Here is a 19287-nt window from a genome sequence, read left to right on the forward strand (position 1 = left end):
GGTTCTGTCAGTTGTAAAATGGTTGCAGCTTTAATCACACTTGGTTCAAAATAGTTTGCATTTCACTATTTTGTTTTCCATAAAAACAATTTGCACCAAATGACCATTGAGAAATCCCGTTACTTTTACATTGTCTTCTCTACACTCGCAGTACTTATCTGTGCCAAACGAGGGCAGAAATTAGCACTTCATGTAAAAAGTTTAGACGCGTTATCAAGGTCTCTGTTTAATCAATGTCTCCCAGGTGGCCAACAATATGACAAGAACCAGGTGATCCTCAACACCTTTGAAGAGAAGAAACTGGCCCAGCGGTGGACCTTAGAGATCCTGTGAGAGGAGAAGCTCTGTGCTGCACGTGTCAGGACGCTGAACCCTGTGATGCAGCTGCGACATACAGCCCCCACCATGAAACAATACTCTACTGTAGCTTTTTAACTTGTTTACCTTTTCCTCAGGGGGGTTAACCAATGACTGGATCAACGCTGTAATCATTAACCAAGCTCATACAGCAGCTGATCCAATAGTCTCCTGTTTCTCAGAATAAAGGCGTAATATAGCTGTAGTTGCTGTAATTTTAGCCAGTTGATCCCGAACACTCGAGACCAAAGACTCCATGTGTTTTGACTTCATGTAGTGAAAACTCAGCCCTGTTTCAATGCTGCATGCTCTGGTTACTGTTTGGTACTTTACCTAGTGGATTTCAGTGTCTGTCACCTAATCTTAGTGTTGACAAACATGAATGTAACTTCACACTGATAGCTGCAAATATGAAGTCTGACGTGCCTTCACTCCTTTTTGTAATTACTTTAGATCAAAGACGATCTATTGTAAAGTTTTGATACCTTTTTAGGACTTAATAGATTTTTACACTTTTACCCAAAATATACTTTATACAGCAATAGATTGTACATAAGCATCGTGTATAGATACAAGTTCAAATTTAAAACAAAACTACAAATGTTGCCTGCTGTCGGCTGTAAATATGTGAATGAAAATGGTTACGCAGGAAAATAAAAAAACTCTTAACAAAGAAAACAAAGTTGTTTTTCTTTAGATTTTAATTACTAGTCACAATGACACTCAACAGAAAGAAGCTGTAATGACTGGAATGACTTTCATCTGTGATGAATTTCAGATGGATTTACTCTCACCACTGAGCTATTTGTGATACAAATCATTCAAATTGTTCCCCAATTCATAGAAGCTCAAGACTTTCCCTCCGTAGCCCTACAATCACTATAGCTTTGGCGACTCATGAACCGGCAGGAAAAGTAACTGTCACAAAGTTCACAGATATTGCTGAAGACCTTGTGACACCTGACAAAAAAATTTTGAAGAACTCACAGCACTTTTTAGTTTTGAGCAAAATCTGGTGAAATTTTACCACGCATTTACGCAGGAGCCATATTGACGTCAAAACTGAATAACAACAGACACAGACCATACTGAGATAAAATATCGTCATCCTCGTACAACAGTTTCACATTTCTACCTCTGTTTGTCCCTTCCCTCATCTCTTTGCATTGTGCTTCTTTATATAAGGCAGCAGTTGCTGGATTTAATTTTTACCTTAATTGTGGGAAGAAAAAAAAATCAGATCTATAAGAATCCATTAATATTATATCTAACCACAACTAAACTTGACTAATAATATTTGTCTGACTTGTCTGACATTTAAAGACTAAGCCCTCCTACCTTAAGTTGGTCATCATGCCTCTCACCTAATCCGCCACTGTCATTTTTCAACTCAGCACGGTGACCTGCTTTTGTTTCCAGTCAGAGACCGCCAGATAAGTCCTTGTAAATTTTCATTAATTTATTAGTTTCATGATTGCATTACAGGGCGCAGTCATCTCCCCCTTTACTGATCTCAACCACAGTCTTTCCTCGGGCATGACCTTTTTCCAGCTTATTGAAGGCCTGGGGAACCTGGGAAAACTTGAACGTTTCCTCCACCACTGCCCGGATCTGATGGAGACAGAAGCAATCAACAAGCATTTTCATTTAGAGGGAGATATACATATTATTTTTTATCTTTTACTTGTCTCCCTTGTCCAAGGTTGAAACACCAGAGTAAAATTCCTAGTATGTTTACACCTGGCAATAAAACTATTTCTCATTCTGATTCTAAAAGTCAACCAACTACATAACGGGTATGTAAAGAAAACCTTCAGCCCGAGAAAATCTGTTCGCAATCAATAACAATACAGGCAGTATTTAATTTGTTGTGAAGTGGGTTTAAAATGCATGTACAGTCCAATGCACAGTCCTAGTGCTGTTGTAACCCATTTCATTGTAGAGTTATTGGTCAGTATTTTCTTAAAGCTCCCCAAGCCTTTTTAAAATCCATTTGTCACTGTCTAGTCATGGGCTAAATTTGGTACCGTACCTGTCCTGCATCCACCATTTCCCTAATTTCATCCAATGCAGGACCACTTGGGGCAAAGAACCCCCAACGGTAATGAACTCCTCTGGCAAGGTTCTGCAAGAAAATGTAATGCGAGGAGAGGTATAAAGACAAGTATTAATATAATAACAGTGTATCAGAAACTCTGACCTTGTGCCAAAATTAGATGATGAAGAAACTCAAATGTACCTATGAGAGACTTCCTCTTCAAACCACTTGTTATTCTGGTTTACTAGTCCAAAGTTGTCTACCTAACATTCTCGCCTCAGTGCTGATACGTACCTTTCCTATTTTTACTTTTGGCAACACAACTTTAAAAGATGATTATAAAGTTTCGTATTCATGTAAAAACATTCATTCATCTTCTACCGCTTATCTGCTTAACGGCTGAAATTAGCAGATATAAACATGTTTCACAACCAGTTATAAAAAATGGCTGTTGGTGTTGATTATTTTTTATGTGGCTCACTTATTAAGGATTTAAGAAGTTGAGGTTTAGGCATTGGGCTCAGTCAAGTACTAGGGTTAGGGTTAGGGTTGTTAATATTGTACTGGCATTGTACTGGCCTAACTGGCCTAACCTTCATTCCTCACTTGCCTCTTAGCAGTTGAACCACTAATGAGTTATATAATAGGTTAGATCGGCTTCAAACACCTGGCTATTTGAAGCTTATCTCACCTTGAGTAAGGGTGAAGGAAAGATGCATATACAGGCCAAAAGTTTGGACACACCGTCTCATTCAAATGAATAGGAAAGTGTGTCCAAACTTTCGGCCTGTTCTGTACAATCTTCATTTTATGTTTGACTCAATTGTCTGATTGCCTGATCTGAGTCTGATTTGTTATGTTTGAGCCTGTTTATATGTTTGCTCATGTGTGTATGTAGGTGTGTTAGGTTTGAAATATAAAGAGGTTACTTAACACAGTTCCTTCAGGCCTATTTAGAAATGAGGACATTGTGTTAAAGTCAGCTATAATTCAGCTGAGCTCTAGTTTTCCTTTTACCAAATAGGTAGTGCACTGAGTGCACAAGGATGTGTAAGACAGACATATACTATATGCCTTCCTGTATATAAACCAATAGTTTTCACAGAAATGCCATTATTCTGGTATAAATGTATCTTTCTGGTAACTGGAGTATAAATCTTATGAAAGAACCCACCTACAGCTGGTCATTTGTGACAGAAAAATCCAAGCAAAAGTGCTGAAGTTAACTTGTGATGCAGCATCATGTTCCCATTTCTGCATGTTAGCATGCTAACATTTGCTAACTGGCTCTGAAAACAGCTTACTAACCCACTTTTTTAATTTAAATTTAAATATATGACCTTGAATATGGTTCAGCCAGATGCGTTACAAGCAAAGCACAGTTTTGCACAGTAGTTTCACCACATTCATCTCAGGCATTTACTGTTTCCTGTTGTTATTTTAAGATTTTTATTGTAAATAGTTGCTTGTCTGGACCAGCTGAATTTAATCATACCGGAGCTACAATACCTGCATATTTAATATTGGCATTTAATTAAAACCCTCAAAGTGTAATTGAGCCACAAGGGAAGTTCAAATGTTTCATTTCTAGTTTACCAAAAGTAGAACTGCCAACCATGATGACTTTGAGTCAGTTTGGACTGAAGATTTTGTGGTGAGTGGAAAGAGGTAGTGATCATAATGTACATGTTTGTGTGTCGATGAGGTCAGTAGCGTTATACTATAGCACTTGCAGCACGCTAATGAAGAAAAGGAAGTATCTCAATTTCCTTTTTACTGAAACTGAGACTGGAAAACATGGCGCAAGTCCAACATTCTCACTTATTATGCTATTATACGACATTATTAAAGGTGTGTTCAAAAGCTGGTCTAAAATGTGATCATAGTCAGAATATCAGAATATGATCAGAACCGTAAATGGGAAAGCCACTGACTGATTGACTGAGTGAAGTTAAACCATTGCAAACTGGTTGAGCTTCCTGTTTGAAGTTGCTATTTCATTATAACTTGGCTCAATGAATGGCTGAGTCTTGTTTTTAGTGCTAATACATGTGCAAATGCAGTCCAAAAGATATGAAACCTCAGACAGTGTCGTTGTGTTTGTTTTTGCAATATCATTCACTGATGAGGACAGTAATAATTTGAGACTGTAAATATCTTACAAAATCTTTCCCAAAAGCATCACACCTTTGTTTTTAGCTTTGACTTTTGTTCATCTTTTTGTTCCAGCTGCAGTAAAGCTCAGAGAAATGTGTACAAACTAAAATGTATGACAGTACTTCTAACCCTGCGTGCTTACCTTGAGGGCCTTGGTGGCCACTGTAGCAGCAGTCTGCATCATTCCATCGGCAATACCTAGCCTGTCCATGTTCTGAAGGAAAGGTGTTATAAGAGTGATATACTTGGCGCCGCTCCAAGGCTTGAGCAGGGTCAGCGCCCACCGCTCCGTGTCCCCCCCAACGTTATCTAGGATCAGGTCAAATCTTAAAGGGGAGACAGAGGAGGGTTGATGCAGACAACAGAAACAAGCAAAGATAAGTGATAAGATAGATAAGATAAGTGTAGGTGTGGAAAGAAGTCCTAGGTCCTTTAATACCAAAATTAAAGGTCTCCCTTTCCCCACACTAATGAGCTGACTACAGCTAAATTGATGGGGTTGTCTTGGTAACTCGGGCTGGTCACTGTACACCAACTATCATTAAATACCAAAGTGATTGTAGTTGTGTGTGTGTGTGTGTGTGTGTGTGTGTGTGTGTGTGTGTGTGTGGGTGTGATTCCCTCACTTCTCCAGTGTAGTGAGTGGCTCCTCAACAGGTCCAGCAGTGTAGTCCACTACGTGGTCTGCCCCCAGGCCCCTTACAAAGTGCTCGGCATTCTGGGTGCACGTAACAGTGACATGGGCTCCCCATGCCTTCAGCATCTGAACAAAAATTATATTTCTTTCCTGAAATATATGCTAAGGAAGACATAATGAGTCAAAAATGCCAAAGTATCAGTAACATGCGTTGTACATAGATGTATGTGTCATTGTACATCTAACATGATGAGCAGTATCCACACATCCATACCTGTATAGCAAATGTTCCCACTCCCCCTGATCCTCCAAGAATCAAAATCCTACAGGGAGTAAAAGCAGATGTGTACATTTCAAAAATGTGTTCCAACAAGCTTGTGCACAGATCCTCCTCCGTTAAGATCATGTCACATCCACTCTTGGCTTCAGCATGTCAAGCTCACTGGAGTTTAAGGAGCATTTGAGCTGCTGCCAGAGAACAGAGATCACCATTACAGATTGGGCAAAGCCTACAAGGAGCACTGAGTGGAATAATTGACTAGGTCAAAGACAGTGAGCTTCTTTAGGGTGGACAGAGATTAAAAACCAGGGGAAAGTATGTGTGTGTGTGTGTGTGTGTGTGTGTGTATTCTTTTTCCCTGATCTCTCACCGCTTTTTGGTGCAGTTGTCCTTACTTAGCCCACCTGTGTTGACCAATGCTGACCAGGCAGTGGTGGCCACATATGGGATAGCTGCGGCCTCTGTGTGAGTCAAGGACCTTGGTTTGTGGGATACCTAAGCACAGCAAATGTTTATAAAAACAGAGTTTTTAAGAAAGTAGTAACACAAGATACGTCATCAATGTGAATCACTGTGTGTATGTATATATATATATATATATATATATATATATATTAAAAAAAAAAAAACACTGAATAACAGAAGCAGTACTGATATTATCTACTTCTTTCTTTTTACCAGAGTAAAAACTCTTAGACTTCAACGAAACATTTGTTGTAACACTATAGCTCAAAGAGCTCATGTATCACTCAGCTGAACAATACCTCATTGGCACTAAGTACCACAAACTCAGCAAGGCTGCCCTGCTTCCATGGCGGTATTGCTGCCCAAACCTGTGGTTGGGGGAGAGGCAAACACAACACCACAATAACCATTAACCAGACACATAAGCAACTCTCTGTCAACATTTCTATGCAGCTAGTTCACCATCATTGAGCGTCATGAGAAGAAGTGCATCAAGGCTGTTTTTCCAAAGCAACTGTAACATCACACAATGAGTCATGCCTTCTTTTTATATTTGACAACAGAAACAAGTTTGCTAAGAAAGAGATAAGTGGACTGCATGACTTGCTGTAACTATATATAGCGCCTTCTGAACGCAACAAACCATGTACAAGTAGCATAATTAGTATTCCAAATCATACCACAAGCCTAAAAACGTCAATGAAAATGTAAATTTGACTATGACTTAGGAGGTATGAGTGAGAACAGATCAAGAGGATGAATTGAAAATGACAACAAGACATGAGTCTCTAATGTCGTGTTAGTAGTAAAGAATTTGCTCCCTATTTTTCAGAGCGTGTATCCCACACATCCAAATATTGCAGATTGCTTCTTTAGAATAAATAAATAAATAAATAAATAATCATATGAAATAGAGGAAAAACACCATCATTTGTAAAATAATTTCAGAAATGAGAGTTCAGAATTGAGACTCAATTAATCATAGTAAAAACACTTTCGTTTCCATTTCAAATCAAAACTTTCATATGTATTTTCGATGCCAAAACACCCTTTTTCAAAAATATCTAAATTTAATGACACTCTAGTAAAGCTGAGCCATCTAACACTGCTAGCACATGCTCCTCATTTTGATGCAGATGTTGAAAGCTCACAGTGCTGCCCAGGGCAGCAGTATTAAAGCCTTGCTGAATAAAGGACAAGGGAAAAGGAAAAAAAATAAAAAAACAACAACAACATTGCAGCATAGTGGTTAGGGCAGTTGCCCCACAATAAGGAGGTCACGGGTTCAGTTCCCAGCCTGGGGCCTTTCTGTCTGTTCATGTTCTCACTGTGCTCGCATGGGTTTGCTCCACCCATCCAAAGACATCATGTTTGGGTTAACTGGTGACTCTAAATTGTGTGAGTGGTTGTTGGTCTCTGTCTGTCTCTGTGTGTTGGCCCTGTGACGGACTGGTGACCTGTAACCCACCAGAGTGAGCTGGGATTGGCTCCAGCACCTCCTGCGACCCGGTAAAAGATGAAATAAGAAAAAGCATCAAATTCAGTCCTAACATTTTAACCTTATGCCGTGCCATTTAATGGTTAAATTGACAATGTATTCCTTTCTGTAATATTATGATTTGAAAGCACAGGAAGGAAACAGCTAACAACAAATGATTCGTGGAACCCTGTTTGAGTTTGACACAGTACTTCAAAACAGCCTCCTCAGCAACACACAGCTTGCTGCTGGAGCTGATTCTACCCGTTTGGGCGTTGGGATGTGAAGATTTGTGTCATATATTGCTCACCAGTGCATAATCCAGGTGGAGGGATCATTATGGCAAAGCACACACTCTGGCCAGGATAGGATGAGCTAGGCCATCCATTGTGTTCAGATACATGGTGGTTCTTAACTCAGTTGTCATTAACCAACAAAACACTTACCACACTTTTACACCACCAGATGCTAATGCTATCATCAGCATGATCCATCAAAAACCAAGATTCATCAGCATCACAACAATTTCACACCCTAGTATTGCAACTACCATAATTTCCGGATATAAGACGCTACTTTTTCCACGCGCTTTGAACGCTGCAGCTTAAAGACCACCTGACCCAAAAATTAAAAATGTGTAAAAATGCTCTGCTATGATTTTTTTTTTTTTTTTTTTTTTTTGTCGAAACTGCTTTCCCACAAAAAAAAATGTTTAAAAAAAGCTCTCAAAGAGCCTAAAAACGTCCACTATTTCTCCCTCATTGAAAAATCCAGCTTTAATGAATATTCATGAGTATGCAAATGCATCAGACTGCCCGCCCACCGCCGCTGCCCGATCTGGGTTGCTCGGTAACAGCGGTGGGCTGTCCAACCCCAGGAAAAACGCTCGGAAAAGCATCATGTTTCGTGGTGAAACCCATCTGTTTTTGCGCCAGGTTCAAGAAGCAGCTGTCCTCAAAATGCTTGCTGCAGACCTGTGTTTTAGCTGGAATGTTTTCAGGGACATTATCATTCCAAATAAATTGCAACCATTTCTCCCACGTGGTATGATCCTTTGGTAAAAGATGAAGGCTGGTATCACGTTTAGCTTCTCCACACCCAAACACAGAGCAAGTGTTCGCCATCGCTGTCTGTTTTACGTTGCTCCTGCATTCCAGTCTTTGCATATTTTATGTAAATGAACCGGATTGGTTGTTAGCATTGGTGACGTATGAAATCCAACTGAGGAGCTGAAAAAGTGAATCCAACTTTTTCAGATCTGGTTTTGAAACTGCATTTTCAAATGTAAAATGCTCAGTTACGGTGCGCACTAGAGACTTCGCAGCTGAAATGTCTTGTAGCAGAACCCAAACACTGCATAGACATGTTAATAATTTGAAAAACTCAATATTTGGGTTAGGGGGTCTTTAAAACAACTATGAGGCTAATTTATGGATTTTTACGGGTAACGGGCTTCGTGCCGCCAGTACATTTAACGTCACATCAGATCATTGAAATTGTTCGAATTGAATTTTACGCACCCACACTAAATTCTTCAGATCAGTCATTTAGTGCCACGGGCTTCAGCACAGAGGCACTACTTAATCTTCTCCATACTTATTATTATTATTCCGTCACTTTTTCGGCAATTCATGTGGCCCGCAGCGTTGAGCAAAGCCCAACAATGTATACATCAAAACGTGCGGCTCAATCGGGAATAGTGTGCTAAATTCTCACGTGTCGATATTCCGATTTTTCTCAAAGTTATTCCCAAAAAAAAACGGCCGAAATTTTCCATAGGGAATGAATTGGAGCCGACGAAAAATCGCCACAAAAAATTCACCTAGCTCTCTCATAACTGCACGTAGAAATGTCATGCAAACTTTAAAACGGAGGAAATCTTGTGCTTTTCCCCTAACATCAAACCGTTTTCTCCTAAACAGTACACTATACTGTGTACACACAGTACACAAGCGCTCAAAGGAGCAGTCCAAATCACTTTTTCCTCAAAGTTAGAGTGGAGCTGCTCGTTAACTAGAGTGAGAGAAGCATGGAAAAATAACCATCATTTTCATTTTAAACTCGAGCTCACGGCCAAACCTTACAAAGGAGACATCATTTTTTGGGAAAATGTAGACATAGGTTTTGGGATTCATAAAATGTGATTTTGAGAGGTGAGCTCCTCACCAAATTTAAACGGGGATGCCCAGAGCGCCAGCAACAGCTGTTTCTGCCCCAATTGAACATAATGTAGTCCAAGGTTTTCCTCAAAACAACCTCACTCTGTCTTCGCACTGTGCGTACACGCTCATTTTAAGGAGTTTTTGATTCAAATAAAGACTGTCAGAATCGGCAGACTCTTCTGTCTCTCACGGTGTTTCGCTTTTCAGACCGGAGCTATGGTTAGCTCACAATTTGCAGTAGAGCGGGACCTGGTCAGAAGCCACTTTCGGGAGACTTTTGGGGAGAGCCTGAGCTCTGAGCAGAGCGAATTCTCAAATCACCGTGGCAACCGCAGGTCCCTCAGCTCAGCTCTGTGTGCGGCTGCTGGAAATGGATCAAACCCACCCCACTTTGATCGCAAGACTTTTAATTGTGTTGGTGACAACAGGCTTTCTGATAGCTACTACGCTTATTACGCAATCACAGCTCAAGTGTGATGCTCGTCTCACCTCATTTCTGCTGAAAATTTTAGTTTCCAATGTGTGTGTATTGCACGGAATGTAGGTGGCTTAGAGTGGAGGACTCATAGTTTAAGTTACATGAGTCATTAGTAGAAATTCTTGTCCTCTCTTGGAGAAAAAAAATGTGTTTACTTTAACAGTCAGACAATCCAAATTTGAACTGTGCCCCTCTGAAGGTCATGCTCACCCCTCGTCTCTCCCCATGTGTTTTTCTCAGGCTGGAGGGAGAGGAGTTCACATTTTCATATGTTTTTAAATCGCTCCCGTGTCCACATTTTACATCCTCGAAACACCGAAATGCACACATAGCTTCACGCACTTGTTGTGGCGCTCAGCGTCTGCTCAGTTTTCAAATAGGAGTTACAGTTTCGTCACAAATTGCCCCAGAGTGAGAGGATGAGAACTGAGCAGCTGATCAACAGTTAAGACTGACATTCCTGTTAGAACACACACACACACACACACACACACACACACACACACACACACACACACACCAAGGTCAAAGTCGTATCTGTCAAACTATCGAATCGAGCGCAATCGGAATTCGATCGGGAAGACTTTTGAAAGCAGGACGGTACGTGGGTTGCTCGTCCGGCCCTGTGTAACATACTTCCTGCCATATGCCATTTCGTCCCATGTTTCCGACACCTGCGGTTTATAAACAAGTGCGGCCTATATATGTACAAAACTGTTTTCCTCTCTAAATTTAGAGGGTGCGGCTTATATTCAGGCGCGCTATATAGTCCAGAAATTACGGTAGATGTTTTTGTTTATGGAAACTGGTTACACACTTCATACTTCTGGGTTATTCCCACAGTTTCCGTAAGCAGGGGAAAGTCGTCCTGTACAGTTGCTTAATTTACCTCATCACTTTCCCTGAAGTACTTCACATCCAGGCCGCACTCCATTATGACCCCAGACACATCCCTTCCCAGAATGAGAGGGAACTCGCTGCCTGACTGCTTGATATTCAGAGGGTCTCTCTTCCTAGACAGTGTAGCTGCACCATAGCCACCTGACCGATGGAGAGTTTGTGATTAGAGTCAAAGCTGCAGTTCAGCCAAAGAGGAGAAAACGGAAAAAGTGACAGAAGATGTAGCTCAACACTAGATCAACGTGTTTGTTTCAGTGATGCTGGATAGTAAACCAACAAACACATTATTCTTCTAATGTTTAGAATTCTACAGTCATCAGTAGTGTTGATTTCCATTTATCAAATCATTCAAATTGGTTTATTTGTAGTACAGAGAGGACACAGATAAGACAAAATTTAACAAAACGTGATCTGCAGGATTACGGGTTTTATTGTGCTGCCAATTTTGTTTAATGACTAATTAGATTAATCATTTAAAAGGTATCTATTTATTACAATTAACAAAAAAAAATCTGATCTAGGTTTTTTTCTTATGCTGCTCTTTCTTGGATTATTGTTTTTACCTTCATGTTCTGAATATTAGTATTTACGTCCTCACTTTAAGTCACAGTTTAACATGTCATCATACGAGCTTGATATTTTTTAAATAAAAAGTTTGAAAACCAACACTACCTATTGTGCATGTAGCCCAAAGCTGAAGCCACTGTATACGTGTACACAGGCCACCCAGGTTACTCACCTCTCATACTGACATCCATTGGATTTAGTCCTGCTGCAAACACCTTGACAATAACCTCGTTGGGGTAGTTGATGACGGGGAAAGAGGCATTTTTAGTGAATCGTAAAGCATCGTTGCTTCCATATTTATCAATAACCCAAGCTGGCATGACAGTCATGCATCTACTGGAAGAACTAAACAGTCTCCTGCTCTTGCTGCTATGTCTGCCGACTGATGGTTTACTAAGATGAAATAAGCCATTATACACTAAAAGTCTAACAGAGGCCATCTGAAGATTCTTGCAAAAGGGGAAACTGGCTTTAGCAGTACATGGTGTCCCCGCTACAGACAGGACACAGTGCTCAGTCAGTACGTTGAAATCACTCACTAAAGTCTGCCCTCTGTTAAAAAAGTGTCTAATCGATCGTTTATATAAGTGGAATAGTTAGTAAAATAAAATACTAATAATAAGAGCCCATAATCATTTCAAAACAACGTGCTGTTCCGTGACATGCCTCTTCCGGCGTCTTAATCAGAGTTCTGCGCCTCGGCCAATAAGAACGCGCTTTCCTCCGCAGCTGCCCAATCAGAGAAAGCGTTGTTAGGTGCTGCCTGTCGAAACAAACATGGCAGCTTGCTTGCTGTAGCTGCACACTTTGTGAAGGTTGTTGTTGATTTAAAAGGTTCTCACAGACAACCTCTCAGCATGCTCGGCCTGACAATAAGGGAGGTTAGTAGGGATGTTTACGCCTGTCTGCCCGTAGTGCTGCTTGTCTGTCATTGTGTGTATTGCTTTTGATAAACACTGGCTCAGCTAACAAGGCATATAAAACTCTATACTTTAGCTTCTCAGACAACAGCTCACATATATTTAAGTAACAGTTCGGACATGTTGTGCAGTACTCCTACTGTGTAACTTAGGTACACAAACACTCAATGCTAAGCTGTCTGGTTAGCGACTATATAAGGAACTGTCTAAATTGCTGAAGATGTCAAAATATAAATAATTAAAACAATAATAGTGGCAATAGTAATTATGTCACAGCTTAAATGGTACAATAGAGGTTTCGCAGATAAACATAAATAATCAAAAATTAAAGTGTTTAAAATGCAAAGCCAGATTGCTGAAATCAATATGTAAGGTGATCCCCCCCAAGTAATGAAGTGCATATTTTCTTTGCAGGTGTAAATGATAAAAAAAAAATGTTGGCTGACTTTGTAAGACACCATAGATAGAACAGAATCAATGTTCATGTTGTCATCACTAACACTTGTTTTTTTGCTTAATCTGCTTTAAAAGAGACATCTTTTATCTTTTAAAGTGAGTTACATTTCACCACAGGAGTTTCTTTCTACCGTCTGTAGGTATCCGTCGCGCTCAGGGAGGGAAGGATCTCTCCGACAGAGCTTTGCAGGAGATGTCTGAACCGTGTCAAGAAAACTCGCCACCTTAATGCTTACATCACTGTGACAGAGGAGTTGGCACTGAAGCAGGCTCAAGAAGCAGAAACCAGGCTGCTACAAGGTTGGACACATGAGTCTTGTTTTTTTTTTTCTTCTGTCTGTGTGGGCTAATAAGCATGCCATAAGTTTTTGACCTTCTCTTCCCTCAGGCACCCCCAAAGGTCCTCTGGATGGAATCCCCTTTGCAGTCAAAGATAACTTCTGCACAGAGAATATCAAGACCACATGTGCTTCCAGGATGCTCAGAGGTCTGTCTTTACCTCTATATAATTTACTGTGGACCATATTTTCCCATTAATGCCAATCCAGTGATGATAACCTGATTATAATTCTGCTTCAGATTACATTCCTCCATACAGTGCTACAGTGGTGCAGAAGCTCATGGACCAAGGCGCTATTCTGATTGGGAAGACTAACATGGATGAGTTTGCTATGGGGTAAGGCCATAACAATATTTTTTCTCTGGTAACAGCTGGTTACAAATCCTAGTATATTTCTTGATAAAGCTGTTGTAGTTGTGTACACCTGCAAGAAGACACAGATTACAAGTTTTAGATTTCTGATCATTGCTGTTTTATTTACTTATTTACTTGTGTCATAGTGCAGGAAGTACCGATGGAGCCTTTGGTCCAGTCAGAAACCCGTGGAGCCATGCTGCCCCATACAGAGAGCAGACAGGGGCAGAGCCAGACTCTGACTGGGTCATCACTGGAGGCAGTTCGGGAGGAAGTGCAGCAGCTGTGGCCTCACTCACTAGCTACCTGTGAGAAAACACATTCACATCAAATTAATTGGTTTGGGAAAACAGTTAAGGCAAAGCGGTGTTTACAAATAAAAATATACTCTTGCTTCAATGACCTCTGTAGGGCTTTGGGCTCAGACACAGGCGGCTCTACTCGTAATCCAGGAGCGCTGTGTGGTGTTGTGGCCCTGAAGCCAACCTATGGTCTGCTGTCCAGACATGGCCTCATCCCTCTGGTCAACTCAATGGATGTCCCTGGCATTATGACTCGCAGTGTTGGTGATGCAGCCATCGTCTTAGGTAGGGAACCTGTTAGTGCTAAGCTAGTGTCCAACATTCATAGTTGAAACCTCTTTTTACTGTACAGAGTATAGTCATTCCACAGTTCCACCTGAGTCTTTCTACAGAGGCTTAATAGAGATCAGCTAAATCACCTAAAGATTGAAGGGTAAAATTGTAATCACTTATGTCCATCCAAAGGTGTATCTGTCCAGTATTCCAAAGTGCTTGCCAATCTGTCTATTGTCACAGTTTTAAATGTTGAAGGTGAAATATATCAGAAACTCACAGTTGCTCTTCAGCATTTATCATAGTACTTCATTTAAAGAGGGCAAATTTATTTCCATACCATATCAGCCAAATCTGCTTTTTGCTGATTTTGATATTGGTTCCTGGTCTGTTGTCCAGACTGTGCTTGATCTATTAGCACGGTAAATGTTTTCCTAATCATTTTATAGTCTCAGTTGCTTGTTTAAATTCTCCTTTAATACAATATGATAGTAATTTTATTTAATGATGGTCCCATTTAGGGGGGAAAAGATGGAAATAGAAGGTATGCATTAGGGTGTGGTTATTGTGATTTACAGACTGAGGGGGGGCAGCTACCTGACAATCAGGATAGAGTACAGAGCAGATTAGATCCAACCTCACTCCTCAGATCCACCTTATCCTCCAAATATGGTTTGGTCCTGTCTTTAAAAAAACCGACAAATTACATAATTGAGGCATCAAAACAGCAGCTCACAAACCAATGGGTGACATTATGGCCAGTTAGCAGACAAGAAATCTTCAGAGCACCTATAAATCTGTCAATGCAATGGCTACAATATGAATGGTATAACTGTTTTATATTTGTTTACCTTTGACATGCCTCCTTCACATAGAGGACTGTGATTAACCATGATTTTGTGCAAATGTTACCCAGGTATCCTCCAGGGCCGTGACACAAAAGATTCAACAACAATACCTGCTCCTTCATCTCCTACAGAGTTACCTGAAGTGTTTGATGTCAAGAACATCTGTATAGGTATCCCTAAGGTGAGCTAAGCTCTGTATTGAAATAACTATCTCCCCTGTGTAATATATCGGCATCACTGAGGCCATATTTTCAACGTAACAGTAGCCAGAGGCCCTGTGCATTTTAAGGGTAGGTGAAATCAGTTTAAATGAAAGATTTCATTAAAGTCAGTTTCATTCTGAATATTGAAGACTGGAGTGGACTGCAATCCTCATGCTATGGCAAGGAAAATTCAAAAATTTTTAATACAGTGATAGCAGATACAAGAGTATGTAAAGCATTTGAGGTGTGAAATTAACATACAGTAGTATTCAAAATAATAGCAGTCCAATGTGACTAACCAGATTAATCACTGTTATTAGTATATTTTTTATTGCTACATTGCAAACAATTTACCAGTGGGTGCAGTAGATTCTCAGAAAACCAACAAGACCCAGCATTCATGACATGCACGCTCTTAAGGCTGTGCAATTGGGCAATTAGTTAGTTAATTAGTTAAGGAGTATGTTAAATATACACACATACACACACACACACTTGTGTCCGTGTGTTCTTTAATAAAATAAAGAGACATTTACATGCAAAAGGGTTTTGTTTGAATACAAAGGCATACTAGGTTTATCAACTATACTTTGCTCTTGCTCATTTGTTTCAAAACTATGTAGTTAGTTATTTTTTGTATGGTATAAACACCTCTGTGACAAAATAGCCGTTAGTTCTAATTGCCAACATAAAGTCTGATCAATATCTTTCAAGAGAGAGAAACCGGTGACCACAGAGACCAAAGCGCACATTTTGAGTCACATGGTGCTTTCTCTCGTAAGCCCTAAAAGATGGGTTAGTTTAGTTCACTTGAAAAATTGCGACTCGAGATTAACCCCTTTCATGGTGCATGACTGCATATGTACCAGGTAGAGAAGGTTCAGACATTTGGATTTTAATGGAAGCGAATACAGGCGTTTAGTAAAGCTGCTTGTTTCTCGTCTCTTTGTAATGTATGTCAGGAGTACCACGCCCCCGGGCTGTCTGAGGAAACTCTAGCTGAGTGGAGACGTGTTGCCGACATGTTCGAAAGAGCAGGAGCAAGGGTGGAGCAAGTATCCCTACCCCACACACAATACTCAATTGTGTGCTACCATGTCCTGTGCCATGCTGAAGTGGCGTCTAACATGGCCCGTTTTGATGGCCTCGAATACGGTACAAACCAGTTTACATTATGTTAAATGTGTGGGATGGCGAAGTTTTGTAGTGGAAGCCACCTTACACATTAGATTGTACCCAATCGTGTGTGTGTGTGAAAAATTTCTGTCCCACTGTTAGGCCACCGTAGTGAGGTGAACAGCTCAACAGAGGCCATGTATGCTTCAACCCGCCATGAGGGTTTCAATGACGTAGTAAGAGGGAGGATTCTGTCTGGTAACTACTTTCTGCTTAAACAGTAAGACAACAGAATTCACATTCAAATTTATTCACATAGCACCAAATCATATGAGAATTACATCAAGTCTAAATGCACAGACTGAAACTTCTAATATTCTATTTCACTTCCATTGATTTAAACCAGTCTGTAGCTGACACTTTCACCTTTTCTCTCCCCTCAAATCATCAGTTTCTTTCATAATCTGTACTATTGCTTAGCTGGATGGATGAACTGACTGGCATGCTCGCGCTCATTTTGCCAGGAACTACCAGCACTACTTTGTGAAGGCCCAGAAGGTGCGCCGGCTGATAGCAGATGATTTCAGGCGTGTGTTTAGCTCAGGCGTCGATGTGCTCCTGACACCCACCACCCTGACAGATGCAGCCTGTTACTCTGACTTCAAACAGGAAGACAACCGAACGCGCAGTGCACAGGAAGATGTCTTCACCCAGCCTGTTAACATGGCAGGTACAGAGAGAAAAAAAGGCAAAACTTGTGGCATCACTCATGCATGTACAGGAAGTGAAGGGAGATTTGTTAACTTGTAAATTCTCCACACATGGATACACATAGACACTATGTACACTTATACCCAGAAAAAATAAACACTTTCACCCTCACTGTAGCTGATGCTTGTTACAGCCCATTCTGTAACAAAGGCACATTGTACACACTTGTGAGAAATTTTTCTAAAAATGTATACATGCAAAGCATTTACTTCAGTTTATCTCAAAGGCAAACATAAGACTTCAGCCTCAAAGATCTCAGATTTTTCTAACCTTTACTTTCTTTACCACAGGTCTGCCTGCTGTTTCAGTTCCTATTGCATTATCAAGACGAGGCCTCCCCATTGGCTTACAGCTCATTGGCTGTACAGCCGAAGACAGGAAGCTGCTCAGTGTTGCTCAATGGATCGAGCAATGTGTTGAGTTTCCTGCCATCAGTAACTATGGAGACTTTACTGAGAGTAGGGATGATGCAGTAACGATGGAATGGGAGCAGACCTCTGCTGTGTGAAGAGATCTGCTGACACAAGGAACCAACTTCTGACAAAGTTGATAGTTAAAGGCAAGCATAATGCAAGTTTGGTGAGGAATTTTGGCTTCATTAGTGGTGTTTATTATAAGTCCATACATCCCTGTATCATTTAGATGAACTGCTATTTTGAAGTAGGCAAAACTTCTTTCAAATACTTTCACCAAGTCTATTCGCTTATGTCAATTGTTGGTATTACTGAAGTCAAATCAATCCATGGCCAAGTTCTTGAAGTTGGACTAAACTACAGTGCTGCCCTCAGTTCTTCCAGAGCTCAAAATGAGCAGCTCCCAGTGAACTCCAGCTCAACATAATCCTGACCCCTTTCCCTACGGGAGGGAAAAAGTACTACAAGTGTTTTCAAAAAGATCACAAGAACATGATTTGTCATTTATTTCCATGCACTCCTTTGTGTATCAAAGCATGGGTCTTTCACATAGGACTTTATGTTTTTGATTGAATTATATTGAAGCCAACAATTTACTTCCTCTGAATAACTTACAACACTTTTCATCTTCACCTCTGTTGACACACATATACTTTTTTGTATTTTGATTAATTTGAATGAAATAAAATGTGACAATTTCAACAGTTCTACTTCCTGTTTCAGAGAGATTTAGACATGTAATTTACCTCACATCTCACACCAACGATTTCATCACATTTTACACCATGTCCAATAGTATGCCCTTTTCTGGAATGTTTATTTGCACGTATGATACATTCATTGAATATTTTTTATTTTAAACATTGAAGGAATATCTAATATTTTTGACGGTCAGGCAAACTGTTTCCTTTTGCTTTCAGACCTTATACTAACCAAAGTAGCTGTCTTCAAAATCTTAACTGGTTTACATGTTTGCTGTTTTGAGAATCTATTTTTTAAAGTCCATTTTGCTGAAGCTCCTCCACCATGAACAAAAAGTCGAACCAATGGTCAGTACAATTTCATCAGTCTGTGTGGGTGTTTGAAAAAAGACAAAATTCAAACGAATGTATACTATACATATATCCTTCAATTGAGCAATCTGTTGCTTGTGTCTCATGTATTAAAAAAATGGCAGAACACAGAGAGCCTGCGCGGGGCTCTTGTTTCCTTTGACATTCTCCCCTCCACGTGTGGATTTGTGTGGTATCAACTTCTGTCCTCTTTCATCTTTGTTCTATCCCTCACACCTGCCCAGCTCTTTCCAGTACATCTCATTTCATCCTGATCTCTGTTCATTACGTAAATGTTGCCCTTGCTCATAGCTGACTGAGTAGGATGAGTTAATGCAATTTCAGGGAAACAGACAGAATATACAAAAGGTAATTTCTACCTGATGCCCTTGTCACTGGTTCTTACATCAATCCTCATCTCACTTTTCCTTCATGTCAACAAAACATGAAATAATAGTTAGCAGTTTAGGTGTCTCTCCTAACTACCCCATTTCAATCAATAAGACATTGACAAGGCAGAAGTATTATTTCTAAAACATAGCAATACAAAGCTTGTTTATGTAACAGCCCACTGCAGTTACATTCAGATATCATTAGTTTATGAAGAACTTGGGTAGTTCATAACAGTTCCTTTCTCTTATGTAAAATGTCTGTTAAATGAAGAAAAATGTATTTGTTAACAAATAACATTATCCTGCAAAAAGAGAGAGGATCAGTCATA

General features: G+C 40.1%; 3 protein-coding genes across 4 annotated transcripts in view; 2 read left to right on the plus strand and 1 right to left on the minus strand.

Annotated features, from left to right (window-relative positions):
* The window catches only part of crybg1a (crystallin beta-gamma domain containing 1a), a 42368-nt gene extending 41331 nt beyond the window's left edge, over positions 1–1037 (plus strand). Inside the window, exon 24 of the mRNA XM_029494291.1 lies at positions 245–1037. Coding sequence (XP_029350151.1) covers positions 245–333 — 89 coding nt within the window. The 3' untranslated portion in view covers positions 334–1037. The remainder of the gene's footprint in view (positions 1–244) is intronic.
* rtn4ip1 (reticulon 4 interacting protein 1) lies at positions 938–12344 on the minus strand. 2 transcript variants are annotated; one of them, XM_029494641.1, is made up of 9 exons: positions 11691–12344; positions 10941–11092; positions 6234–6302; positions 5840–5964; positions 5464–5512; positions 5179–5315; positions 4695–4878; positions 2390–2482; positions 939–1968 (listed from the first exon to the last, which is right to left on the minus strand). In XM_029494641.1, exons 1-9 carry the CDS (start codon positions 11956–11958, stop codon positions 1837–1839), a joined length of 1209 nt encoding a protein of 402 aa, XP_029350501.1. In that variant the 5' UTR covers positions 11959–12344; the 3' UTR covers positions 939–1836. The 2 variants fall into 2 exon arrangements, with proteins under 2 accessions (XP_029350502.1, XP_029350501.1); XM_029494642.1 differs by lacking the exon at positions 6234–6302 and having other exon boundaries at positions 938–1968.
* qrsl1 (glutaminyl-tRNA amidotransferase subunit QRSL1) lies at positions 12297–18704 on the plus strand. The gene is made up of 11 exons (XM_029494640.1): positions 12297–12399; positions 13035–13194; positions 13283–13381; positions 13474–13570; positions 13735–13896; positions 14000–14175; positions 15080–15192; positions 16177–16369; positions 16493–16610; positions 16855–17060; positions 17392–18704. The coding sequence occupies exons 1-11, from the start codon at positions 12376–12378 to the stop codon at positions 17607–17609; spliced, it is 1566 nt and encodes a 521-aa protein (XP_029350500.1). The 5' UTR covers positions 12297–12375; the 3' UTR covers positions 17610–18704.
* The last annotated feature ends 583 nt before the right edge of the window (positions 18705–19287 follow it).

Source organism: Echeneis naucrates, chromosome 22, assembly GCF_900963305.1.
Source record: "Echeneis naucrates chromosome 22, fEcheNa1.1, whole genome shotgun sequence".
In the NCBI taxonomy this organism is placed as follows: domain Eukaryota; kingdom Metazoa; phylum Chordata; class Actinopteri; order Carangiformes; family Echeneidae; genus Echeneis; species Echeneis naucrates.